The sequence below is a fragment of the Bos indicus genome, chromosome 12 (genome assembly GCF_029378745.1).
Source record: "Bos indicus isolate NIAB-ARS_2022 breed Sahiwal x Tharparkar chromosome 12, NIAB-ARS_B.indTharparkar_mat_pri_1.0, whole genome shotgun sequence".
NCBI lineage: Eukaryota > Metazoa > Chordata > Mammalia > Artiodactyla > Bovidae > Bos > Bos indicus.
This window is the reverse complement of record NC_091771.1, coordinates 16297544-16325005: the sequence shown is the minus strand read 5'-3', so window position 1 is coordinate 16325005 and position 27462 is coordinate 16297544. Positions and strand designations below refer to the sequence as shown.

The following is a 27462-nucleotide window of genomic DNA, read 5'->3' as shown; positions in this document are numbered from 1 at the left end:
GGGAGACCACTGGAAAAATGGTGCCTTAGACTAGGTGGCAGCTATAGATGTAAGCTCGTTGTTGTTGTGCTCAGTCACGTCTGACTCTCTGTGACTCCATGGACTGTAACCTGCCAGGATCCTTTGTCCTTGGGATTTCCTAGACAAGAATACCAGATTGGGTTGCCATTTCCTCCTCCAGGGATCTTCCCCACCCAGAGATCGGACCTAAGTCTCCTGCCTCTCCTGCATCAGCAGGCAGATTCTTTACCTCTGAGCTACCGGGGAAGTTCAGGAATAAGCTTGCTGGTGGGTTAAAGATGGAGAGCTCTGGAAGATAGGGTCATGATGACTCCTAGATTTGAGACTTCAGCAACTGGGGCGGGGGTATGTTTCCTGAGATGGGGAAAACCAGGAAGGAGCAGATTTGGCTGGAGGGGCGGGGTGGGGGGGCAGTGCAGAAATCGGTGTTTCTTTGGATATATCAGGTGTGATGCCCCTAGACAAATGTCAAATAAGCAGTAGGATACACTCGTCTGGAGTTCAGGGGAGGTCAGGGGAGGTCAGGAATACAGATCTATGTGGGAGTCACCTGTATACATAAAGATGACGTTTAAAGCCCTGGAACTTTATGAGGACCAGAGCCTCGGCTCATTGAACTGTACCCATGGACTTCACCCTTCATTTAGGCTCAGTGTCCAAGCAGACACCTTCATTGCTAAACCTTCCCCTTGCCAATCTCACAGTGACTGTTGAAGGCTCAGCTTTACAATGTGAGGGACAGTGGGAGAGTGTTAGGAAGACACACGTGCTGGGCTGTAATTAGTGACGAGTGCTTCTCATCTGTGTCGCTCTCAACATTGTAATCATTGCCTAATTTACTAATGCTAAAAATGGAGCTAAAAAGCGAGTGGACCGTTTTAAAAAGACAGCATCTAGATCACAGTGTGTTCTTTAGATATTGTAAGCAAATCATGAATTTTTATTGCTTTTATAATCTAAGTAAGTTTCATAAGCTCGTGTAAAGTTACACAAAACCAAGTTTTTAGTGCTGTTGGTTGTTCTCGGTTTCACATGCCATGGGTCCACTTTGTTGAAATACGACCACAAACTAAATAAAAAGAAGAAACATAAATATACTACCATATGTAAAATAGCTAGCTAGTGGGAACCTACTGTTAAGCAGGCAGCTCAGCTCAGTGCTCTGTGATGACCCAGAAGGGTGGGGTGGGGGTTGGGAGGAATATCCAAGAGGGAGGGGATATAGGTATACTTAGAGCTGATTCACTTCTTTTGTACAGCAGATGCTAACACAACATTGTAAAGCAATTATACCCCAACAATAATAATTTAAAAACCTACAAAAACATGTCTTTACTCCTAGGCAGCATTCCCATTTTGGGTTTGACATTTAATTTTGAAATAATGCATGGGATGTTTTACATTTTGCTGTTGTTTTAGTTTTTTATCAGCAGTATCCTTATACGGCTTTATCCTTGCATGAAAAGAATTATTTTTATGCTTTGAAACCCCTTTCCTATCTCAGTGTCATATCCCTTACATTTGCTGCTAGTTTTATGGCAAACTTATTTATTAATATTTTACTTGTAAATCTAAGTGGAATTTACTGTGTTGTATAGGGAAAAATCCAGACTCTGTTGAAACATGAAGTTTCTTTGCTTCCTCATAAGAATGTGGAGTTAAAAAAATATGACTGAGCCCTTGTTTATGGTAAATGTTTCTCACTCATTGCAGATAAGCTCTCCAGCCCTCCAACTCACCATGTGGTGAGTTCAAGGTCCAGTCCAACAGCACAGGGGAATTCACACTAGCCCTGAGCCCTGAAGATGGTGTCACAGTCTTCGGGCCGGCAGGACTCACCTGTGGACCCCTGGGAAGGGGTCAGCGATGACCCAGGCAACACTGATGGCTTGCCCAGCCTCCTGGACACTGAGCACCCCTTCTGCCCCTCAGACATCAGGTTCACAAGGCACAGAGCTGCCTGGATTAACCCTCCGTGTGCGCAGCAACAGCTGCAGGATGCATCCCCCCAGGTGCTCGCAGTGGGGAACAGAGAGAGCCACACTGCGTCCAACACCAAATCTCCCTTGGGCACTTCACCCTTGTCTCTTGGTGACTCCGTGGTGGAGACATCACTGCCGAAGGGCACCACAGACTCTCTGGGCAGCTCCTCTGCCTGGGGCACAGCTGGCAATGGCAGTGACTCCTCTGTTACCTTGAAGGAAGAGCGGGCAGGGCTTCCAAGACGCTGTCCTCACACATCTCTGATCACGAGCTCCAAGACTGTGTCTGGTCCCCCATGTCCTGAGGATGGCAGGGCTTTTTTCAAGCCTTCCCAGCTGACAGCTTCTGCTGATGCAGGTAACTCTAGTTTGGACTTCCACCCTTCCTGTCTGATCTCACACCTGCTCTTGCTTGGGGCTGAGGCTGAGTGTTCCTCGTGAGGAAAAGGCTACCGGTTTTCCAGGATGCTCACCAGCCAGGGCACCAGCTCAGTTCATATCTTCTTTAGCCCAGCCACTGGGAGGGTCACAACTGATGGAGTCAAGAATTCCCTTTCTCCTGAGACTGTAGGAGAACTTACTCAATAATCAGTGTCAGCTGTCATCTTGGAGCATGGGTATGGGCCCTGCAGGAGAGCACCAGAAGTGCTCTGCATTTAGCATGATGGTGGAAGGTGATCCCCACAGAGTGAGCCCCGGTTCACACCAGTGCTCATGTGGGAGAGGAACACGCCTCACCTGTTAGATTTACCTGGACAGGGTGTGACTAGAAAAATAGTAAGGTTTAAAAACAGGAACCACAATTCCTCCAAACTGGACAAAACTTTTTTCCAATTAAAACCAGGTCTCCCGTTGCTCTAAGGTCAGGCACATATTCCTAAAATGCCAAAATTCTGAAACCCAAGTAATCCATGCCAGATGCCACTTGAGTCAATAAATTAAGCTGTTCTTGTTATGATTTCTGGCATGGTTAGGTAATTTTAAATATTAATTATACTATATTCACACTTTGCATTAATTTGTGTTTTTGTTGGAATCCTAGTTCAAATAGTCAAGGAAGTTTATTTCAAAGCAATTTAAAAGCTGCCTGTGTGTGTGTGTGTGTGTGTGTGTGTGTGTGTGTGTGTACACGCACGTATATTTATTTCTCATTAGCAGAAACCAGTCCTCTCCCTTTTCTAAGATATGAGGTTTATTTGTTCTACTGAAACTTTTGAAAACTCAAAGATGGTGACAATCTTTAACATACAATTTAAGAATAAGCAGATTCTGGACAATCTTTTCAATGAGCTAACTTTGAGATAAGAACCAAATTTGAGCAGTATGGCACAGTCAGATGGCGTGCGTGCTCAGTAGCTCAGTCTGATTGCAGGCCTTTTTTCTCCTTTTGCTCACCTGCCTGGATAGTTCTCAGGAAAAAAGTGACTTGCAAATTTAGTGGTTGAAAACTTAGAAATTAGTCTCCTACTTGATTGTCTCACGGGAGGGTGAGGAGAAAAGAGAGAAAATTGGAAGTCTTCTTTCCCACAGACCACCACCACGACAAGTTATGAAGAGCAGATGATCTTTAGGACCTAGGGTACCCCTGCCCCAAATAACTTTTTGGCTCCTGTGCAAGAAGTTGTTCTGCAGTTTAAAATTATCCTTTCTGGGACTTCCCTGGTGGTTCAGTGGTTACAACTTCGCTTTCCAGTACAGAGGGAGCAGGTTAAATCTCTGCTCAGGAAGCTAAGATCCCACATGCCTCTCAGCTTAAAAACAAAACAAAACATAAAACAGAAGCAGTATTGTAACAAATTCAATAAAGGCTTTAAAAAAAATGGTCCAAATCAAAGGATATCTGTAAAGAAAAGTAAATAAAATTATCCTTTGCCCCAGAAAGAAAACAAACACACCAGCCCCTTTTGTCCAAAGACAGTGACCCTAGCAATCTCTCTAAGGACCTTTAACAAACCACTCAATTTTTGTGGCCACCTGTCTTAAACCTGGCGAGGGGATTCATTCCCCGGGCTTAAGGAAAAGAAGTCCCGAGTGACCTGGTCCTTTCTTTCTTTGGTGTAGGGGCAGCAATGGGCAGAACAGGCATTTGCCATTATGAGGCATTTTCCTGTATCGGCTGCATCTCAAATGGCAGTAGCGGGAATTTCCTTTCTTAGATTATATGGGAAGGAAACACAGCTGAGCCTGTCTGCATTTCCTGAGGCTGTAAGAAACAGTTCCTTTTGTTGGCAAAGCATCTACACGTTTACAGTGCTTCTACATTCCTTAGCTCCTTCGGTTTCCTAATAAAATGATTATCCTAATTCCTAGGATGAGGAAATTTTACTGTAGAGGCACGGCTGGTGTGTAGAGAGCTGGAACTGGAAGCCACTGCTTGACTTTTCTCTGCATTTCCCCCTCTATCCTCAGAGTCCCCAAACCAGGACCTGTAACCAAATGCCACCAGACTTCTGATTTTATAGATAAAGCTGTGTTTGTTTTGTTTATAGCTGCTTTCTCAGGGCAATGGCAGAACCAAGTAATAATTGCAGCAGGTGCTGTGTGGCCCTCAGGTCCTACATTTATTATAATTAGTCCTTTTCAGAAAAAGTTTGCCCACCCCAGATGGCTTCTGAAGCTAAGAGGACCAAAGTCTTCAATGGAACACTGGAGTTCTTGAACACGAGGCAAGGAAGGGGTTATGTTACTGAGTCCAAACCCACTCTGCTCATCACACGACAGGTCAATTAACTGAGAGATGAGGTATTGCGGCAAGGACTATGACTTTATTCAGAAAGCTGGCTGACCCAGAAAATGGTAGACTAATGTCTCAAAATAACCATCTTATGAGGGTCTGGATGCCAGGTTCTTTTATAGAACAGAGATGGGGGAAGTGAGGATGTAAAGTAAAAAAAGACCATTAATCTTACAAATACCTCCTGGAATGGCCAGCCTCCAGGAAGGAATGTGTTAATTTCTTCCTTCCTATAGCCATCCACTGGAGGACAGGGTCCTAAACAGAAGGCATTTTGGTTTAACATTCAGGCAGAGCAGCAGGGTTCCCTGAGGCAGACCATTAGGTATGGACAGGATAGTGAACCAAAGCAATGGGGAAGCACAGGTTAAAGTAAAAGCAGCAGACCCGTCATGGAGTCAGTTTTCCCTGCAATAGTTGGAGGAATCCTGCTTGCCTGTCTGCTTGCCACCCCGAGAGCTTTAAAACCATCAAGACATCTGTAGCACTTGGTTCTGATTCATCAGGTTGATACAGCAGCGCTCATGGATGTCACAGAAATGTTTTGCCTTATGTGCTGCAATCAGATATCACATGACAGACCTCATTTTTGTCTTGGTGGCGTTCATTGCCAGTAATGCAGTGGCTTAATAAGGATGCAGAATGGATGAGTCAGCCGAATATAACCTCTGCAGTTTCTTCTTGTTTCTGACTAGAGGAAGATCATTTTAGAGAAGCGGTGCTGACCTTTTTCAGATAGATTTTGTTACTGTAAACAGGAAGTTTTAGGTCATTTGCAGTGAGCTGGAGGAAGGATCCCGTAATTCTTATGGTCTTGCTTCCAGACAATTCCTTCTCACCCTCCATCTCCTGTAGGTAGTTTCCATGACTCTCTTCTCTTTCCCCTCTTTCCTCATTGCTCTCCTCCATTCCCATGGTTCTCCCGTGCCTTCTCTAAGGGTTCCTCTCAAGTTATTCAATAGCTTCTTGCAGAAATAATGACCCTCTGCCACCTACAAGGCCTACCATCAGAGGAGTCTTTCTTCTTGTGTCATCCTATTTTATTCTAGAATTGTGCTAATATTTTAAACAACATTTGAAAGTCACTCCCTAAAATTGTTTTCGTAGATAAACTTTGAATTTCTTTTTCTCCATTTTTAATAACTTGCTGTATTGGCAGATGCTGTTCAAGTTGGCGGAAGAACTGTTTCCTCAAATTCCTTCTCACCGGAGGCATTCGTTCTTCCTGTTGATGCAGAAAAGGTGAACATGGCTTCCTTCTTCTTTTTAAAACCACCAAGAGGGTTAACACTTTGGAGTATGCCTGTTCTGATTTCAGTCTGTAAACCGCACTGGAGGAGGCATGGCAAATGTTTCATTTCAACATTTGACTGGTAGGGTCTGACCTCAGCTGGGAAATTTTCCATGATTGATGAGTAATGTCTCCCATTGCAACACCACCAATCTAGGATTTAATACCACAGGAAATTCAACTTGCATCATCTTTTGGTTGCAGTGGGCTAAATCTTCCACCTCTGGAAGATATGGGCTATTCTTGATGTAATGACCTATGATAACACAGTGAAATAAATACATGTCTATGCATTAACTTCACGTAAATATAACTTCTTGATGTTTCAATCTAATACACCCTCACTGGGGGGAAAAAAAACCAAGTTGATTATGCTTGTGAGAACTTTAACTGATCATCTTTGCCTCTGCAGGAAAATGCCCACTTTTACGTTGCAGATATGATTATATCAGTCATGGAGAAAATGAAGTGTAATATTCTAAGTCAGCAGCACACAGAGACCTGGAGTACAGAAGAGGCCGGCAGGTCACTTGGGAACAGTCGGGCAGACTTGGAAGGGACCTTTTATACCCACGTAAAGCAGGAATCTGGGTCTTCCACTTCGTCTGACAGTGGCTATGAAGGTGAGTGGGGGAAATATGAGGAAGCTTTCTGCTGTATTCTCCCCACACATCTGTCAAACCCTGTCCTTCTGGAGTAACCTGATGATCCCTGCCATTTCTGCTACTTGGCTTGGAATTGGTCACCATGTACCACTCAGTTGTGAAATCCACGAGCTTTTTCTTAGGCTCCATCCTGCTCTTCCCCTTCCTCTGTCTTGTCACCCAGCATTCCTCTTCTTTACACTGGCTTCCTTCCCCACGTTGTCCTCTTTCATTCATCCTGGTAACAAGGAGTCCGTGATGCACTGGGGTATCCACAGATGTTGGGAATCCACAGGTAGGGCTTTGCCTGAAATACTTTATAAGTATGTGTTGAATGGTTGACTGGAAGCTCATGTCTAGCTGAAATTTTTTTAATATTAATATATTCAATAAAAATTTAAAATATTTCTACCACCCAGATAAAAAAATTGATCTTATATCAAGTATCACCCTTGTGACATTTGTGTTCATAGAGGTTACTTCATGAGGTAGAGCAGAGTTCAACAAATTGCAGCTTGATCCAGACAGTATTAAAAAGGCAAGCAAACAACTGCACAGTATCAGCACATGCCTCACATGGGGTGAGCGATGCTTCCTGGAACTTTATCAGTTATATATATTTTATGCCTGTGCCAGGTTGCAAAGTAAATTGTATGTTACTGCTGATCATGATCAAAAGAGTGTAAGAAACACAGAAGTGGGTGAAACTGCCCCCATTAACCCAGGAGGAAACCAAAGCTGAGAAGCTGATATCCCCCAGCTAGAATGGTTTATCTGTGATCACAGTTTTTCAGTGAGGGTGTTTCTTGAAGTAACAGCATGATTTGCAAAGTCTTTCCCCAGTTATTTGGCATTTAGGTGGCTTTCAATATTTTAACACTTTAAATGGATTTAAAAACTCCTTTGTGATCACAACCTTCCTTTTTCACTTTTCTGTCTCTCTGTGTAAAGACATTCTTAGGCTAATTCTCCAAACTGGTATTAGGGATAGGAAAGCATGAACATATCTGTATTAGTGTCTTGAAGGTCCTGTAGCAAAATACTCAAATTGGGTGGCGTAAGACGACACAAATGGATCCTTTCACAATCATGGAGGTCACAGGTCGGCCATGGAATTGTCTGGAAGGTTGGTTTCTTCTAGAGGCTTTGAGGGAGAATTTGGTCCCTGCCTGTTTCCAGACTCTGGGCCGTTGCTGCTGCTCCTGGCTTGTAGAGCATCCCTCCATGTTCACAGGATGTTTGGTCTCTGAGTATCCGTGTCTGTGTACAAACTTCTGTCTTTTTTACAACATCACTCACATTGGCTCTAGGACCCACCCTGATCCAGCATGACCACAGCTTAACTTGATTACAATGACCTTATTTCCGTATGAAGTCATGTTCACAGGTGCTGGTAGGGGACATTTAGGGGAACATATTCAACCTAGTGGGCTCCCCAGGTGGCTCAGTGGTAAAGCATCTGCCTGCCAATGCAGGAGACACAGGAGACATGGGTTTGATACCTACTCCAGTTATTCTTGCCTGGGAAATCCCATGGAGGGCTGCAGTCCACGGGGTCACGAAGAGTTGGACACGACCGAGGGAGCGAGCACGCACACTCAACCTAGTGCAATGTTCATGTCACCTGTACTCCTTTCCTTACTGTGAACGACAACAACAAAAGATTGTTTCTCCCGTCTCTTCCATTTGTTAAACTTTGTATTGTAGAAATTTTCAAACTTCCAAATAAGTAGAATACTCCTATGGACCCCAATAGACTCATCAGTCTGTTTCACTTAATCTTGTGAACATAAGGACAACACAAAAATAGCTCCCTGCCCTTTCTAATTGGAGGATAAGTACTTTACAATATTGAGATGGTTTTTGCCATGCATCAACATGAATCGGTCCTAGGCATACATGTGTCCCCGCCATGCTGAACTCCCCTCCCACCTCCCTCCTCACCCCCTGACCTTCCTGATTATTGCAGCTGAATTTTAAAATTCTTTTCAAGTCAACGCAGCCCTTTCATTCCTCCGTTTCAATTTAGCCGGGTGTTGCAGGTTGGACAGTCTTTTTCTCTTCTTCCTTTCTTCTCTAGGTTGCGTGTTACAGGTCAGCCCGGTGGTTGAAACACCTACTTTCTCTGAGGTGACGGAAGAGGACTGCAAATGTGACTTTGATGACTTCGTTATCGTAGGTGAGATTTGGAAACTCGTGGGCCGTGACGGAGGCACCCTCCCCCACACGCCTGATGACACGCATCACGCACGATACATGACGGTGTCATTCAGGGAAAGCCCTCCCCAAATCAGACCGTGTCCCTGGTATTAAAAAAAATACGATGTCTTGATATTAATCCCTCATCTCACGTAGATTTGAATGCAAAAGCAGATACCATTAGGGTCTGATATCTGTTTGGCCCCCTCCTTTATATTTTGGTGAAATTTCAGATAAGCATATATAAAATCCCATCTGTGGCCTCATAATAGCTGTTGTCTCACAACAGAAACGCAAAAGAACCTGAAGGATGGAGATCTTGAATAACTGGTCCTTTCTGAGATGTAGGCAGCTAGTTTTGTGTTAGGAGAAGGCAGTGGCACCCTACTCCAGTACTCTTGCCTGGAAAATCCCATGGATGGAGGAGCCTGGTAGGCTGCAGTCCATGGGGTCGCTGGGAGTCAGACAGGACTGAGCGATTTCACTTTCGCTTTTCACTTTCATGCATTGGAGAAGGAAATGGCAACCTGCTTCAGTGTTCTTGCCTGGAGAATCCCAGGGACCCAGGGACGGGGGAGCCTGGTGGGCTGCCGTCTACAGGGTCACACAGAGTCGGACACGACTGAAGCGACTTAGCAGCAGCAGTTTTGTGTTCGTATCAAATTGACTGTGGTTAAGAGAAACAGACTAAAAGCCCTCCATTACCTTTTCTTTGATTTTCCCACAGAACTTGGAGATTTCAGCAATACCACAGAGCCCTGTGGATGTTCCTCCGACACCTCTAAGAGGTATCTCTCCCTCCCACTTTCATTAGCACACAGACCCCTGGGCCATCACACCAGGCCTCTGACATCTTGGGCCAAATTCAGTCAGTTCCAATGACAGGGATCACTGTTTAGAAATGAAACAATCACCACGAAAGTTCCTACAGTGTTTTTAGAGTGTTTGAAAGACTTTTGTACACATTCTCATTTAATCCTCATGGGTGGGATGGGCAGGGGTTTTTAAACCCAATTTTATGGGTGTAGAAACTGAGGTTCAGATGAGATGTACATCCAGACACCATGCTGTTAAATAGCAGCGGGGGAACTTGAACTTGCTTCCCAGTTCGTTCAGTGGAGAAGAATCCACTTGCCAATGCAGGAGACATGGGTTCGATCCCTGGGTGGGGAAGATCCCCTGGAGAAGGAATGACAACCCACTCCAGTATTCTTGCCTAGGAAATCCCATGGACTGAGGAGCCTGCTGGGCTGCAGTCCATGGGGGCACAAAAGAGAGGGCTTGAACCCAGGTCTTCTGACTTTAAACCTGGTCCTCTTCTCACCACCCCTCCCCACCTTGGTACCCTCAATAAACACAAGCTGCTCTGTGGAACGTGGAAGGATTGAGTTAAGTAAGATAACCACTGGGGTGTGGTTGACACACACATGGTCTGCTCTGTGTCATCTCCTCTGCTTTTTTCAAGGGGGGAGGGGAAATAGTTAAAAACCCGCAGCAAAAGACCCTTAACACACTTCTTATGAAAATAATTTTCCATGTTTGCATCTCTTACATTGCAGTGTCATTCATGAGCCAAACTTCAATTCTGCTGAGCTAATAGCCAAAGAGTTATACCGCGTATTCAGGAAATGCTGGATGCTGGCAGAAGTTCATTATCAGCTGACAGGCTCTCTCGATGCAGCTGGCTCCATAGTAAGTCTCAACAGAATTTGATCTTCAGTTCTTAAATTCTCATTTTGCCTGCTCTCCACATCAGAGGTTTCTGTGTTTCCTTGTATGGCTGCTGGGCGTTAGGGGAGACTCGAAAGGAAGGACGAATCTGATGTTTATTGGGCATTTGTAATGCACCAGGGCCTGTGCTCAGCAATTCATGTCTTAATCCTCACATATCTCCTGTGAGGTAGATGCTATTGTTAATTTAATTTAATTTATTTACTCATTCATTTATGGCTGTGCTGGGTCTTCGTTGCTAGGCACAGGTTTTTCTCTAGTTGTGGTGAGCCGGGGCTAGTGCAAGGGCCTCTCATTGCAGTGGCTTCCCTTGTTGCAGCGCATGGGCTCAGTAGTTACAGCTCACAGGCTTAGTTGCCCTGCGGCATGTGGAATCTTCCCGGACCAGGGATCAAACGCATGTGCCATGCATTGCCAGGTGGATTCTTAACCACTAGACCACCATGGAAGCCCGTTATTTTAAGTTTAAGGTGTTAGTTGCAGACCCTCAGTGGGGCTGGTCAGTGGTAAAGCAGGAGTTGAGCTCCCAGGCTGCCTCATTTGAAAGTCCAGGCTGGTCCCCTTGTGGAGTGCTCTGCCCTCCAAACAGGCAGCTCAGTGCGGGCAGAGGATGGGGTGGCAGAGGCTGTCATCGGGTAGGAGAGAAAGCACACTGGAAGTGCAAGGGAGGCGGTATTCCACGTCATCAGGGGAACCTGGAAAGGCTGAATGGAGATCTCAGGACTTGAGCCAGGTATCAGGCCAGGCAGAACTGTAGCAGGTCAGGTAGGGGTGTATGAAGGGCACTCTTGGCAAAGGAGCAGCTGGAGTAGAAGTGACTGGGAGGTGCCCGGTGCTTCTGGGTTTTGGTTCTTTTGGCTGCGTCATCTTAGTTCCCTGACCAGGGATCGAACCCACGCCCCCTGCGGTAGAAGCACAGAGTCTTCACCACTGGACCACCGGGGAAGTCCCCGTGGTGTTTGTTGAGCAGAGTCATTTAATGTAGTTGGAGAACATGTTTGTGGGTAGTGGGGTATGTTTGGGGGATCGTTCATCTTAATCTTCCTGGGAAATAAGGCTCAAAAGCGGCCAAACTGTGGAGGATGTGGATGGTAATCAGAGAAGTCTTGATTTTAGATGCTAAGAGATAAGTTTCATGGTCAGAGGTGGGGTCTGCACGTGTACAAGCTGGGCAGTGTCTGCAGAGAACAATTCCTGGAGAAGGAGATTCAGATCCACAGTGTCTGTCAGCTCTTGACTAGGCAGGGTGAGGCTTCGGCTTCTGCAAGGCAGGAAGGCATTCCAGTTCACACTGACCTACTTACAGTAATTCGCAGTCTGGAAACAAAAGAACTAACTAAAAATACCGAGCAGAGTGATCTCAGCTGGGTGGCGTCTGAAGCAGTTCTCCTGCAGAGGGTTTTAGACACAGAGACGGCTCTGGCCAGGTTCTGTTATTCACTTAAAGGCAGTTTTTATTTTTGAAGGTAAAGGTTAATGTTGGGAATACATCTGAACATTCTTTTTATTTCAGTTCCTGAAATGTGCTTGTTTAAGTTGCTCCTGAATCCTTTTCTGGGTTATTTATGCAGGTTATAAATGAAGAGCGGGTTCAGAAAGACTTTGAATCCAGCACAGATGTTGTCCAGGAAATTAAACTGAAGTCGAGGATCAGAGGGACTGGAGACTGGGCGCCCCCTAGGTTTCAAATCGTATTTGATATTCATCCACCACTCAAGTAAGTCTAGGTTGCTGCTTGGACCACCAGTCCAGTTAAAACAAAAGTTGTGATGGGTTCCTTCTGTCTCTTCATAGAGATGGGTGAAGGCAAAAAATAAAACACCAAGGGACAAAGGAAAATTTGTTTTAGGAAAAAGAAACTTGGGCACATTTTTCTGAGTTAGCTTTCTTGGCACCCCATATATAGTGGGCTTTTGGTCTCTGTAAGTTTTGACACGTTGAGAACTTAACTATGTTTCCTTAACTATGAACATTACATAACAATTGAAAAGTAAACAGGCTCATATTAAGTGGCTAATGGTGAACCTTAAAAATATCATACAGTAATTTTAAGACTAGACCACTCTATTTTCCAGGGCAATGTGAAATAAAGTCAGTGAATTCATTTTTTTAAAGGAAAATTTCATCTTGAGGAGAGCTCTTACAGTTAAAAAACGTGACAGAATGCAAATGAAAACATCTCTGTTCTCTAAGAAGTAACAAAATTCTAAAAGACAAAGAAATAAGATGGTGCAAAAAGGATATAGATATAGATATATATATATAAATATATACAATAATTTAAAGTAGTGCTGTGCTGAGTTGCTCAGTCATGTCTGACTCTTTGTGACCCCATGGACTGTAGCCTGCCAGGCTCCTCTGTCCATGGAATTTTCCAGGCAAGAATACTGGAGTGGGTTGCCATTTCCTCCTCCAGGGGATCTTCCTGACCCAGGGATGGAACCTGCATCTCCTGCATTGGCAGGTGGGTTCTTTACCACTGAGTCACCTGGGAATCCCATAATTTAAAGTAGTAGTTTAATTTGTTTATTCTGAGAGTATATGACATTGTAGACAAAAGGATATTTTAACCAAATGCATTCTTTTTCATTCCTCTTGGTTGGTATTTAATACAGTGTACAAACTGCAGAGTTATGAAGGGGCTGGCAGTGGTCATTGCCTGTGCCCCACAGAGGTGCCTTATATCCTTTTTTCCTCTTGGGAGAGTATGAGGAAGTTCTCTGGGGCTGCTTAGGGAGAAGAGTTCCCTCTCCAAGCCTTGGGCAGGGTCACTTCCCTTGACGTGGATTGTCTTTCCTCTGGGATTTTTCTGGGTTCTCTCTAAAGCACACATTTTTTACCACGCACACATATTTTTACCATGCATTTTTACCTTGGCCATTTTTCCTGACCTTAAACTGTATTAAAGTGTTACAACTTTCTCCATATTGCCAAATCCCATATGGAATTGTAACACTAACAGTTGAATAGCAAACACTTCAATATTCTATCTTTCACCAAAAATCTTTGACAGCATTGTCTTACAATACCTCATATTCATCTAAATGTCCCTGGATCCATTTGTAAACTTCCCAAGTAAGTTTGGGGATGGTGTCTTATCCCCCTGAACCTCCTCCCATGTATTATATGCTTCTAGTTCTCTCAGGAGAGAGAACTCTGTGATGCCCCATGAGAAGTCTCTAAAGACTCTTTGGTGGAATGGTTATTTGTGATACTGACATCTGCTTTGGTGGTAGCAAGAGCTTTTAAAAGACCCAGAGATTTCAACTGGAAAGCTCTGTTCTTGGGAACGAAAAATTTTATTTCTTTCCCAAATGAAAAAATGATAAAATTAAGCCCTGAAGCTAAGAAGAACATCCTCATGTCAATTTCTTTTCCAATCAGTGAAAAATGCTCTGTTGGCCTTTTTTGAAATATAACTGTTATCATTTTCTGTCCTCAGGAGGGATCTCGTGGTAATAGCCCAAAATTTTTTCTGTGCTGGCTGTGGAACTCCAATAGAACCTAGTAAGTATGGATATTGGGTTGCTTACTTATTAGGCAATGATATTTTTACCTTAAAGCATAAATATTGGTATATTCATTTCTCTCAAGTGCATGCAAGACAATATATAGCAACAAATCTTTTGTTCAACAGTGATTTGATTAATAAGCATATGAATGAAATGTACAAAATTTCATAGCCATACTCTTACATTTTTAAATATCATAAGTAAAAAAGGCCCCCAAATAACCAATTTTAGATTTCCTATTTATCTCTCTATACATCCAAAGAAAGTTGAGCAGTTTGCATCATTATTTTTTTAATGTTTTTTAATTGTCTTGAAAGTCACATAATATAAAACATACTCTTGTTGTTGTTCAGTCACTAAGTCCTGTCCAGCTCTTAGCGACTCCATGGACTGCATTAATGCAATCTTCCCTGTCCTTCACTATCATCCTGAGTTTGCTCAGATTCATGTCCATTGAGTCAGTGATGCTTTCTAACCATCTCATCTGCCACCCTTTTCTCCTTTTACCTTCAATGTTTCCCAGCATCAGGGTCTTTTCCAATGAGTCAGCTCTTCACATCAGGTAGCCAAAGTATTGGAGCTTCAGCATCAGTCCTTCCAGTGAATAGTCAGGGTTGATCTCCTTGCTGTCCAAGGGACTCTCAAGAGTCTTCTACAACACCACAATTCGAAGGCATCAATTCTTCAGCTCTCAGCCTTCTTTATGGTCCAACTCTCACATCCATACATCACTAGTCCATCCACATTAGTCATGTATGGATAAAACATACTATTTTAACCATATTCAACTGTATAGTTCAGTGGCACTAAGTATATTCACACTGTTGTGCAACTCTCACCATCATTCATCTCTCAAACTTTTTACCTTCCTAAACTGAAACTCTGTCCCCATTACACACTGTCCCCATTCCCTCTGCCCACCTCCTATCCCCCAGCCCCTGGCATCTACCAATGTACTTTCTGACTCTATGAATTTGACTTTTCTTGGTACCTCACGTAAGTGCAATCAAATAGTATTTGTCTGCACCTAATGTATATTGTAAGCTGAAGCTGAAACTCCAATACTTTGGCCATCTGATGCAAAGAACTGACTCACTGGAAAAGACCCCGATGCTGGGAAAGATTGAAGGCAGGAGGAGAAAGGGACAACAGAGGATGAGATGGTTGGATGGCGTCACCAACTCAATGGACATGAGTTTGAGCCAGCTCTAGGAGTTGGGAGTTGGTGAAGCACAGGGAAGCCTGGCATGCTGCAGTCCATGGGGTCACAAAGAGTTGGACACAACTGAACTGAATGTATACTGGAATATGTATTTAAGGTTCACTTAATGTATGTCCTACAAATAGACTGTACCTTCTTTTTTGGGGGTTGGAGATTGGGATTGATGTATGTATACAACTATGAATGAAGTACATGACTAGTGAGAACCTAGTGTATAGCACAGAAAGGGGGGACATGCGTTGTTTTTATGAGAGGTGTCCACGATGAGAAGTTGTTATAGTCATTTCATAACACTGCCCTCTCTTTGCTGAAGAGGCCACTGTGACCTTCACTGTGACTGCCCATTACTTTCCAACTCTCATCTCCCAGCTCTTGCCCCATCGGGCGTTGAGCTCAAGCCACATGGCCTCCCTGCTGGTTCTTGAAGGTGACAGGCTCACTCCTGTGAGCATCTGTGCTTTTCTCTCCCTGGAATGCCCTCCCCTGGTCACGCACCCCCCCACCTCCCCCAACCAGGCCCAGTTCCCTTCCTTCCTTCCCATCTGCACTCTCAGGTCTTCCTTGGCTGCCCTATTGAAACTCCACCTCATCACCCTCTTGGCCACAAACACACACATACACTTGATATTCGCCTTCCTTTTTGTTTTTATTCAAGTCCTTATCTCCCTAAAATACTCTTATTGATTTTTCTTACTATTATCTGTCTCTCACTAGATTCTAAGTTCCATGAGGACAGATACATGGTTTGTTTTATTTTAATTGACTGTTATTAAAGTATACTTGCTTTACAATCTTGTGTTACTTTCTGCTGTACAGCACAGTGAATCCGTTATATGTTTACATATATCCCCTCTTTTTTGAATTTCCTTCCCATTTAGGTCACCACAGAGCACTGAATAGAGTTCTCTGGGCTATACAATAGGTTCTCATTAGTTACCTATTATATACGTATTATCAATATGTGGTCTGTGTTATCCATTGCTTTATCTCCTGCTCCTACAAGTATGCCTGGCACACAGTTGGGACTTGAAAGATATTTGTTAAATGATTGGATGGCTTACCTAGGACCTAACCAGACTCCTCTGAGAAAGTTTGAGGGAGTGGCCTGAGGGCCTAGAAAATCAGATTTCACCCAATCAGAAAGGCGAGTTGCCCACTTGAGAGTGGGAATCACTTATTTTGCTGTGAGAGCATCCATAGGTCTGACCTGTGAAAGCCTAGGAAGAGATTTGCTGGAAAGGGTTCCCTTGGCCTTTGATAGGCGTTCTGGGATGGAGTAAGACTTTGAGCATCTCCACCTCAAGAAATAAAAACAAGAAGCATAAGTCCATCTGAACTTCCTTCTACCATGCCTGCCATGGTAGAATGATAGTGCCTGCCATGCATCAGAGTTGGAAGTGATTTTCTTTCAATGACTCATCTTCCCAGCTGAAGTCTAATGGGGACCATATCTCTCTGGTTAACCACTGTATCCTGGTGCCTCAGTAAATACTGAATGTATGAGTTTGAAACTGTGAAGATGTGTGACTATGATTCCACCAACTTTTAAAGTACCTCCCAGAGTTTGTTCAGATGTGAAGATGTAGGTGTGCAATGTTGATTGGAATGTGGTCCTTCCCTCTTGGAGCTTGCTGACAGGATGTCATCAGCCAAGTAAACAACTGGGTGATACTTTCAATGAAAGAGAAAGTCAAGAATGCTATGGTTTTTATAGCCAGGGAACTTAATCCAGGCTTATTGGCTTGGGAGTGAAAAGTTGCCTAAGGAAGTGATTGTCCCCAAAGGAGTGTGTGTGTGTGTGTGTGGAAGTGATTGTCCCCAAAGGAGTGTGTGTGTGTGTGTGTGTGTGTGTGTGTGTGTGTGTGTTTAGGGGATGGGGGTCACCATATATGTTTTTCAGATCTTTACTGGTTATGTTTTCTCTTCCCATGTATTTCCATCCTTTGTGCATTTTTCTGTTTGTTTTTTTTTCCTCATGGATTTATCCAGGAACTCTTTTAGGGTACTACTTTTCAATAGCATACATAGAATGCGTTATCATTTACAAAGCATTTTTCATACCTGTGGTATCACAGAATCCAATTCTGGGCTGTTTTGGTGGCTTCAGGACAATTAGCCTGAAGAGATTCGGGCTTGTCAGAGTCTTCCTGCCAAGTAGGAGGTTGGGTCTGCACGCCCACCAAATCCCCAGACCTTGAATCTCATGTTCTGTTGGCCCCGTGTCAGTTTAAAGGCCCATATTCCAAATCCAGGAGTGCTGGGGGGAGGGTTCTGTTTTCCAACACCCATTCCACAAAAGTGAAGCTCATGACCCTCCGTGACTCAGGGCCTCCAGTGTCTGCTGTTCTCCCCAGCATGGCTTCAGCAGCATGAGGACAGCCATCTTGAGTCTTGACCTTGCGCCGGCGTTGGAGGCGAGGGCGGGGCGCGGGTGGGTTTCCGGCCTCAGGTGACCTGGTGCTCATCGTCCTTTGCACCCCGGCAGAGTTCGTGAAGCGGCTCCGGTACTGCGAATACCTGGGGAAGTACTTCTGCGACTGCTGCCACTCCTACTCGGAGTCCTGCATTCCCGCCCGGATCCTCAGGATGTGGGACTTCCGGAAGTACTACGTCAGCAACTTCTCCAAACGCCTGCTGGACCACATATGGCACGAGCCCATCTTCAACCTGCTGCACGTCAGCCACGGCCTGTACACCAAGGCCAAGGAACTGGACAGAGTGAGGGTGAGCAGCCACCTTTCCTGGGGGAGGGAGTCCAGCGGCCGAAAGGGCCCTGCGGCAGTAAGTGGACGTCTCCCCTGGCTCCGGCGATCCAGACAGACCCTTGAAGGGGTGGACTTACCATACAGCAGCTGGAGCTTATGCTTCAGAGACCTTCTCCTGCTTTGGCTCTTTTCAAAGCCCCTACCCAAATCTTACCTTTATGCCTAGTTTTGTTTGTAACCTAGCTTTTGAATTTTATTATCTTTTAAATGGGGCTTCCCTGCTAGCTCAGTCAGTAATGAATCTGCCTGCATTCCTGGAGACCAGGTTAGATCCCTGGGTCGAGAAGATCCCTTGGAGAAGGAAATGTCAACCCCACTCCAGGATTCTTTCCTGGAAAATCCCAGGGACAGAGGAGCCTAGTGGGCTACAGTCCATGGGGATGCAAGAATTAAACACAACTCAGCGACTCAACCACCACCATCTTTTAAAGAAAAATTGTATGTGTTTAAGGGGTACTACCTGATGACTTGATGTATATATATACACAGTGAAATGATTGATAGTCAAGCTAATTAAGACATCCATCCCCTCACAGGGTTACCTGTGTATGTGATGAGAACACCTGAAACTTACTCTCCTAACAAATTTCCAGTTTTTAATACAGTCTCGTGAATTATAGTCATCATGCTGTACATGAGATCTCTAGACTTATCCTTGTTGTTTAGTTGCTAAGTCGTGTCCAACTCCTTCGCGACCCCATGGTCTTATCCTAGGTAACTGTAACTCTGTGTCCTGGACCAATTATCTCCCCATTTCCCCACCTTCTCAGTCCAGGATCCACCCTTATAGTCTGTGCTTTTATGTACTTGACATTTTTAGATTCCCTGTATAAATGAGATCAGGCAGTTTTTGTCTTTTTGTATCTGACTTCACTCACTTGGCATTATGTCCTCCAGGTACATCCATGGTGTCTCCAATCACAGAATCTCCTTCTTTTGTACATAGTTTGGTGTTTTTTAAAAAGAAGGCCCCCAACATTGTGTAAGCTTTAGAGTCCCCAAGACCTGGGTCCTTCTTGGACCCTCTGTAGATCTCTGGACTCAGTCATGGGCCCCTTTATAGACTGTGCATTATATGCTTTATATATATGCACAGTCAATATGCTTTATAGACTGTGCATTTCAAAGGCTTATTGTCTAGAGTTGTAGCATTTCAAGGTTAGAACTAACATTTAATTTTGACTTATGCATGTCCAGTGTTACTAATCATATTACACTTCCCCCCCTCCCCCCGTTTGGTTTCTCACATTAGGAAATCCAGGAGCAGCTGTTTCATATCAAGAAGCTGTTGAAGACCTGCAGGTTTGCTGAAAGGTACTGCTGCGGGCTGGGCTGGGCTGGGCTATGAATGGGAGGTCTGATAACCTCCACACTCTGTGGTCCGTCTCCACCAGTGCAGAGTGACCGTCTCATGCCTCTCCTTGGCGATGTAGACACTCTTGAACGTTGCTAAACGTTCTTACTCACTACCAGGGAATTTAACACATTAAGAAGAATGGACCAGTATAAGCATAAAACAACCCTAGCCAGTGGACTTTTATTATTATTTTGGGGAAAAAAAAAATGAAAGTGAAAGTCGTTCAGTTGTATCCAACTTTCGTGACCCCATGGACTGTAGCCCACTAGGCTCCTTTGTCCATGGAATTCTCCAGGCCAGCATACTGGAGTGGTAGCCTTTCCCTTCTGCAGGGGATTTAAGTTGTGATAAAATACACATAACATAAATTTTTAAGTGTACAGTTAAGCGGTTAGGTACATTCATGTTGGTAGGCAACCACCATCACCATCCATCCACAGAGCTCTTTTCATTTTGTAAAACTGAAACTCTTTACCCACAGTAGTTCTCCACCCTCTGTTCCAGCCTGTGGGAACCACCATTCTCTGTTCTGTCTCTATGATTTTGACTATTCTAAGTACCTCATATGAGTGGAATCACAGTGTTTATTGTTTTGTGCCTGGGGTTTCATGTAGCATCATGTCTTCAAGCTTCACTCACACTGTGGCCCATGTCAGGATTTCCTTTGAAAGGCGGAGTGATGTTGAGTATTCATACATTGTCTGTATAGTCCATCTTTTGTTGATTGATCCATCTATCTTGGGTTGCTTTCTTTTGGTTTTTGTGACCAGTGCTGCTGTGTTCATGGGTGTACCACTGCCTTTTAAAACACTGTGATAAAGAGGCATGTCAACTTTTATTGGCTGTATAATATTTTTCTGTACTATGATGTGGTATTCATTTAAGTATTGTCCTGTTACTGAACACCTAATACATTTTAAATATCTTTTGTTATCCAAAAAAAAAATATCACACCCAAACACTAAGCTTCAGCTGAATCTCTGACCACGTCCATAGGTATGTCCTGAGGATGAGTTTTTGGAGGCCATGACCATAAAGGCACAGGCATGAATTCATTCAGCAGAGATATTGTTAAGAGGAGGGAAAGTAGCTTACTCAAGGAGTTAGGATTATTTGTTTTAATAGCTGAGCTCATAGTGTTAGTCTCTCAGTTGTGTCCAACTCTTTGTGTCCCCATGGTGCGTCCATGGGAGTCTCCAGGCAAGAATACTGGAATGGTTGCCATTCCCTTCTCCAGGGGATCTTTCTAACTCTGAGATTGAATCAGGGTCTCCTGCATTGCAGGTAGATTCTTTAGCATCTGAGCTACCAGTTGGGATTACAGGTTTTCAAAAAAATTTTGTTCTCTTTTAAAGCTGCTTTCTGTTTCTGATCTTTATTTAATGATGCACTACTTCTGAATTACATTTCTTGGGGAGGAGGTTGTCCTTTATAATCATATGGCCTTGAGCTCTACCACCTGGCTTTGGGGTGAAAAATTAGTTTCTTCTCAGGGCCTCAGTTTTCTCTGTAACATGTAACAACATCCACAGTTCTTACCATCTGCAAAAATGTCTTGAATATCCACTCTGTGCTTCAGATGAAAAAGCCACAGGACACGTGTTCAGAGGAAGTCTGGAGAGGAAGTCAGCACAGAGAGATCTTTGCCAAAGATTTGCCTGTCACTGGTGCACGTGCTCCTGAGGGCATGGGGGAGGGGCAGCACATATTTTTTAAGGGACAAGGTGGGGAGGCAGGCACACAAGGCTTCCTAGGGACAAAGCCAGAGCTTGAAGAGCAAGTCAGAGGGAAAATGAGGGTTCAGGGGCCCTCCGGCCGAGGAAATAGTGTGAGCCAGGACCACCCGTAGCTGGGCAGAGAATTAAACTGGGTTCAGCAGCAGTATCCCTAGAGCATCAAGTTCAGTGTAGGCTTGGGAATGCAGTGCATGGTGATGCTGCTAACTGACATAGGGGGTTCAGAAAGAGCCCGGAGGGCTCGGAGGAGATTACATACAGTTCTGAATGCCCTCGGGGCATCCAAGTGCCTTTAAGCAGCCCGCCCTTTGGTTGTTGCTTAGTTGTGTCCGATTCCTTGTGGGACTGCAGCCCACCGGCTCCTCTGTCCATGAGATTTCCCAGGCAGGAATACTCGAGTGGGTTGCCATTTCCTTCTCCAGGGGATCTTCCCAACTCAGTTGGATGCTTGTGTCTTAATATCAGTGCTGGACCTGAGGTTTGGGAGTCATAGCATCAATAACTCTTCCTGAGATATCCATCAGTCACACTGATGGACTTGAAACTGAGCTGGAGTTGAAGAAAGTGGTCATTATTATCTCAGTACGTGTTGTCAAGACTCAAAAACCAAATTTTAAGTTTTCTTTCACTCAGAGTGTACATGGGCAGCTGTCAGGGACACTTTTCTCATTCAGCTTTTTGAAATCATTATTTACGGAATTTTAACTTTCTGGCTTCCAAGCAAAACTTGCAAAATGTAAAGTAGGGAGTTAACTTGTTCCTACGGCTATTTTTTTTTTTAAGTTGAGTTGAAAAATTTCAGTTTTGAGAGCCAGGAAAAAACAAACCCTTCTCCCCAGTCCCTGGTTCCTGCCCCGACCTGTGTGGGTGGGTTTCTGATTTCCTCTGGTTTTCTCTCCGGAAGCACATTAAAGGAGTTTGAGCAGCTGCCGGGACACTTGACGGAGGCGCTCCACTTGTTCTCCCTGGAGGACATGGTCAAGGTCAAGAAAGGGCTGCTGGCGCCCTTGCTCAAGGACATTCTGAAAGCTTCCCTCGAGCACGTGGCCAGCTGTGAGGTGAGATCTGCTTGCCCCAGCGGGTGTGTCCCTGAGCTGTCCTTTCTGCGGCCGATCCTGGGTGGGCTGTTTTGCACTTAGCTGCTTTACCCTCACAAACTGAGGAAAGTGCCAGCAACACTTTTCATTGCCGTAGTTTAGTCACTAAGTCGTATCCGACTCTTTGCGACCTCATGGACTGTAGCCCCCCAGGCTCCTCTGTCCATGTAATTTTCCAGGCAAAAATACTAGAATGGGTTGCCATTTCCTTCTCCAGGGGATCTTCCTAGTCCATGGATTGAACCCACGTCTCCTGCATTAGCAGGTGGGTTCTTTACCACTGAGCCCCCAGGGAAGCCCCTGCACTACTTACAGATGAGTGAAATGAGGTTCAGAGCTGTTCAGTACCAGACCAAGAGTGTCCTGCTGGTATGCAAGCCTGGGCCAAGCGACTGGTTGTCTGAGCACCCAGCCCGGTGCGTGGTCTCCCTCCATTCTCGTCTGCTCTGGTGTGCCAAGTGCAGCCACATAGACTCAGGATCCAGTGGGACAGGAGCTCTGTGTCTTCACGGACTGATGAATTGCAGGGGAGCTCCCAGAAATAACATGAAATCATTTAAGAACACATGTTTAAAATCATGATCTTTCTCTGGTGCCTCAAACTACCCTGATGCAGTTGTCCAGACAAAACGGACGCACATTCATTGCTCTGACCCATCCACTGTGGCAGGAGATAGTATTCTGTTCCTTCTAGAGGCTGGAGTCACAGACACTTAAAAAATGATGTTTTTGAAACTGTATCATTAGAACTCTTGCATAGTGAGAGGAGTTTACCATCTTGGCTTATAGAATACCAAACTGAAATTTTTCTTTCATTTGACATAGACAGGTTTTTTAATTGTTACTTGTATCCATGACATTTGGTGGCCTTCTGCAAATATGATCTGTTGCTTAGGCCTATCTTTTGTCCTGTGCAGAATGTTTCATTTTGACTTCTATGAAAATTGCAATTCACAGATTTATATAAACCTTTTAAATGCAGAAACGTGTTACTTCCACAACCAATTTAGGGGATTTTAGAATAAGAACTTTTAATACCTGGGGTGGAGGACTGTGGAAATCTGGTGTTTATAGAGTTCTGTGAAAGTGGAACTCAGTTTCTCCATCAGGAGAAATGTTAGCCATGAAGACTAACTTTTGACTCCTATTCTTACAGCTATGTCAAGGAAAGGGCTTCATTTGTGAATTTTGCCGGAGTACAGCTGTCATTTTCCCATTTCAGACTGCAACGTGTAGAAGATGTTCAGGTATCTTAATACCATAATACTGTACGCTTAATAGCAGTATAATAACATAAGCGCAAAGTTTGTTAGCTTAAGCTTGAAACTGAAAGTCGCTCAGTCGTGTCCAACTCTTTGGGACCCCATCAAACTCAGGTCTCCTGCATTGCAGGCGGAGTCTTTACCAACTGAGCTATCAAGCTTAATAACAGCTTAATAACTAAAGCATAGTGTGATTTCCTTAAGGTATAATGATCTAGTGTGTGCTTCTCTGTTGAATTGGAGCTGGTAAAGTTTTGGATGCACAGGGAGGAGGTGTGAGTGGGGCAGGGATAAAGGATGATGTCTCAGGCAACAGAGTTCAGAGGTAGGAGGTGGCCCTGCTTGACCTGTCCCCCACTTCTTCTACATCAGGGCAAGTTACAGCTGCACCTGTTTTGTAATTGAACAGTCAACCCCAAGTTCACTGCAGGGGTCCCCAACCTCTGGGATCTAATGCCTGATGATCTGAGGTGGAGCTGACCTAATAATAATAGAAATAAAATGCACAAAAAATGTAATGCACTTGAATCATCCCAAAACCATCCCCCACCCTGACCCATGGAAAAATTATCTTCCACAAAACTGGTCCCTGGTGCCAAAAGTTTGCAAACCGCTGCCCTGGGGTTTGTTCTCAGGCTCCACACCCACGAGGGTATGAAGGCAGCAGGACTGGGCCAAGGAAGAAGTTGAAAATGGTATGGTTGTCATGAAGGCTCAGTGCATCTCTCAGGGAATTCTAGAGCTGGGGTGGATTTTCACCATTTTCCCAAATTAAGGACAGAGAGCCAGCCAGGCCTTTAAACCTCATATTGACCAGTCACTGGATATGGTCTGGGACCAGCAAGGGGGCATAACCTTGATAGAGGCAGCTCTCTTTAGTTAGGGTCATTTCTAGAGAAGGGATGTCACCTCCTGAGCCATCAGCCACCAGCTCGCCCGGCACCCATGGTGGATGGTCTTTGAGCAGATCTGGGAGGCACTGCAGTCCACTACCCAGGCTCTTTGGGCCGGTTTCACTGGTCCTCATGGCCTTGTTGTTGTTTTTGTTTAGTTGCTAAGTTGTATCTGAGTCTTTGTGACGTCATGGACTGTAGCCTACCTCTGTCTATGGGATTCCCCAAGCAAGAATATAGAGCAGGTTGCTATTTCCTTCTTCAGGGTATCTTCCCGACCCAGGGATGGAACCCGTGTCTCTTGCAAGTGGATTGCAAGTGGATTCTTTACCACTGACCTACCAGGGAGGCCCATCCTCATGATCTACTGGAGACAAATCCTCTTGTCTTCAAGGGACCTCTTGGCTTTAGGTCCTCTTTCCCCAGGCTGGGGATGAGTGTCTGTTACATATTTGAGAAACCAGCTACCCATTTGCTGACGGCTCTCCTCCTTGCTTGCAGCGTGCAGAGCTTGCTTTCACAAGCAGTGCTTCCAGTCCTCCAAGTGCCCCCGGTGTGCGAGGATCACAGCGAGGAGAAGACTTCTGGAAAGTCTACCCTCCGCAGCAACATGATGTACTTGACTATATCGAGAAAGACCATGCAACATGCCTTACGATCACATCGCTTGTGTCTCCTGTTGATAACATTGTTTGACTATTGTCTATTAAGAAAAAAGATGACCAATATTCTCTTTATTATATATATTTAATATTTTTGGAAACTTCGGATCTTTGTTATTAAGAGTAGAGTTGTTACTGGTGCCAAAGAATGCTCAAACTACCGCACAATTGCACTCATCTCACATGCTAGTGAAGTAATGCTCAGAATTCTCCAAGCCAGGCTTCAGCAATATGTAAACCATGGACCATGAATGTTTCAAGCATGGACCAGATGTTTAAGCTGGTTTTAGAAAAGGCAGAGGAACCAGAGATCAAATTGCCAACATCTGTTGGATTGTTGAAAAAGCAAGAGAGTTCCAGAAAAACATCTATTTCTGCTTTATTGACTATGCCAAAGCCTTGGACTGTGTGGATCACAATAAACTGTGGAAAATTCTGAAAGAGATGGGAATCCCAGACCTCCTGACCTGCCTCCTGAGAAATCTGTATGCAGGTCAGGAAGCAACAGTTAGAACTGGACATGGTACAACAGACTGGGTCCAAATAGAAAAAGGAGTAAGTACGTCAAGGCTGTATATTGTCACCCTGCTTATTTAACTTATATGCAGAGTACATCAGGAGAAACGCTGGGCTGGATGAAGTGCAAGCTGGAATCAAGATTGCTGAGAGAAATATCATAACCTCAGATATGCAGATGACACCACCCTTATGGCAGAAAGTGAAGAACTAAAGAGCCTCTTGATGAAAGTGAAAGTGGAGAGTGAAAAAGTTGGCTTAAAGCTCAACATTCAGAAAACGAAGATCATGGCATCTGGTCCCATCACTTCATGGCAAATAGATGGGGAAACAGTGGCTGACTTTATTTTTCTGGGCTCCAAAATCACTGCAGATGGTGATTGCAGCCATGAAATTAAAAGATGCTTACTCCTTGGAAGGAAAGTTATGACCAACCTGGACAGCATATTGAAAAGCAGAGACGTTACTGTGTCAACAAAGGTCTGTCTACTCAAGACAGACTATGCCAAAGCCAAAGCCAAAAAGACTATGGCTTTTCCAGTGGTCATGTATGGATGTGAGAGTTGGACTATAAAGAAAGCTGAGCGCTGAAGAATTGATGCTTTTGAACTGTGGTGTTGGAGAAGACTCTTGAGAGTCCCTTGGACTGCAAGGAGATCCAACCAGTCCATCCTAAAGGAAATCAGTCCTGAATATTCATTGGAAGGACTGATGCTGAAGCTGAAACTCCAATACTTTGGCTGCCTGATGTGAAGAGCTGACTCATTTGAAAAGACCCTGATGCTGGGAAAGATTGAGGGCAGGAGAAGGGGACGACAGAGGATAAGATGGTTGGATGGCATCACTGACTCAATGGACATGGGTTTGGGTGGACTCCAGGAGTTGGTAATGGACAGGGAGGCCTGCTGTGCTGTGGTTCATGGGGTCGCAAAGAGTCGAACACAACTGAGCGACTGAACTGACCTGAACTGTTACTGGTGATTTTGTTTACAAATGTTCAATGTTTTTGCTGCTACTGGTGTTTTTTTTAAGGGTTTTTTGATACTTCTTAAATTGTATTTAAATGGTTGTATTTAGCTAATGGTGGAGCCTGTTTTTTATGAATTATAACTGACAAGGTGAATTACTCAGTTCCTATTCCTATAAAGCTTGTTTTGTGAAAGGAATTGTTACTTTCAATGAACAAAAACTGAAAACAAAAATCTGTATTCTCTGGCTTTGTTTCTGGCCTAAATTCAATTTTGTAACTGTATCATAGAGACTTTACTTCTTCCAGGGTTTGTGTCCGGGGTATGCTTTACTTTTGCAGTTACATGTATGTATGGATGAGTTTTGAGTTTCTTGAACAGAGCATGGAGGTGCTATTTGAAGTACTTGCCTCTAGATGGCGCCCTTCAAAGGGCACAAATCAAACCTCTTGTCAACTCTATTCCACAAAGTCAGAGGATGTGTGGGTGACTAGAACTTTATCCCTGCCTTTCAGAACTTCGTCTTGCAGATATAAAATTGAACATAAAGTAGTTGAAAACGTAAATAAGCTATTTATGTCTTCAAATACAGGGGAAATGCTGTTAATGAACAATGTGATGCTAGTAATAACTACAATCACAGACATTCCATTAACAAGGTTCGGTGAATCACTGAACCTTTATGAATCCCTTTTTCCTATTATTTCTTTTTTTTTAAATTTTATTTTATTTTTAAACTTTACAATATTGTATTAGTTTTGCCAAATATCGAAATGAATCCGCCACAGGTATACCTGTGTTTCCCATCCTGAACCCTCCTCCCTCCTCCCTCCCCATACCCTCCCTCTGGGTCGTCCCAGTGCACCAGCC

The 27462-nt window shown here is 44.2% G+C and overlaps 1 protein-coding gene across 5 annotated transcripts in view; it reads left to right on the top strand.

The window, feature by feature from the left end:
• Positions 1-26901, top strand: part of RUBCNL (rubicon like autophagy enhancer) — a 43349-nt gene extending 16448 nt beyond the window's left edge. For all 5 annotated transcript variants that reach the window (XM_070800074.1, XM_070800072.1, XM_070800073.1 and 2 more), the window contains exons 2-14: positions 1735-2361; positions 5897-5979; positions 6441-6651; positions 8753-8851; positions 9599-9659; positions 10431-10563; positions 12174-12319; positions 14045-14109; positions 17822-18060; positions 19354-19415; positions 22099-22252; positions 23448-23538; positions 24948-26901. In XM_070800074.1, coding sequence (XP_070656175.1) covers positions 1827-2361; positions 5897-5979; positions 6441-6651; positions 8753-8851; positions 9599-9659; positions 10431-10563; positions 12174-12319; positions 14045-14109; positions 17822-18060; positions 19354-19415; positions 22099-22252; positions 23448-23538; positions 24948-25060 — 1992 coding nt within the window. In that variant the 5' untranslated portion in view covers positions 1735-1826 and the 3' untranslated portion in view covers positions 25061-26901. The remainder of the gene's footprint in view (positions 1-1734; positions 2362-5896; positions 5980-6440; positions 6652-8752; positions 8852-9598; positions 9660-10430; positions 10564-12173; positions 12320-14044; positions 14110-17821; positions 18061-19353; positions 19416-22098; positions 22253-23447; positions 23539-24947) is intronic.
• Positions 26902-27462: the final 561 nt, after the last annotated feature.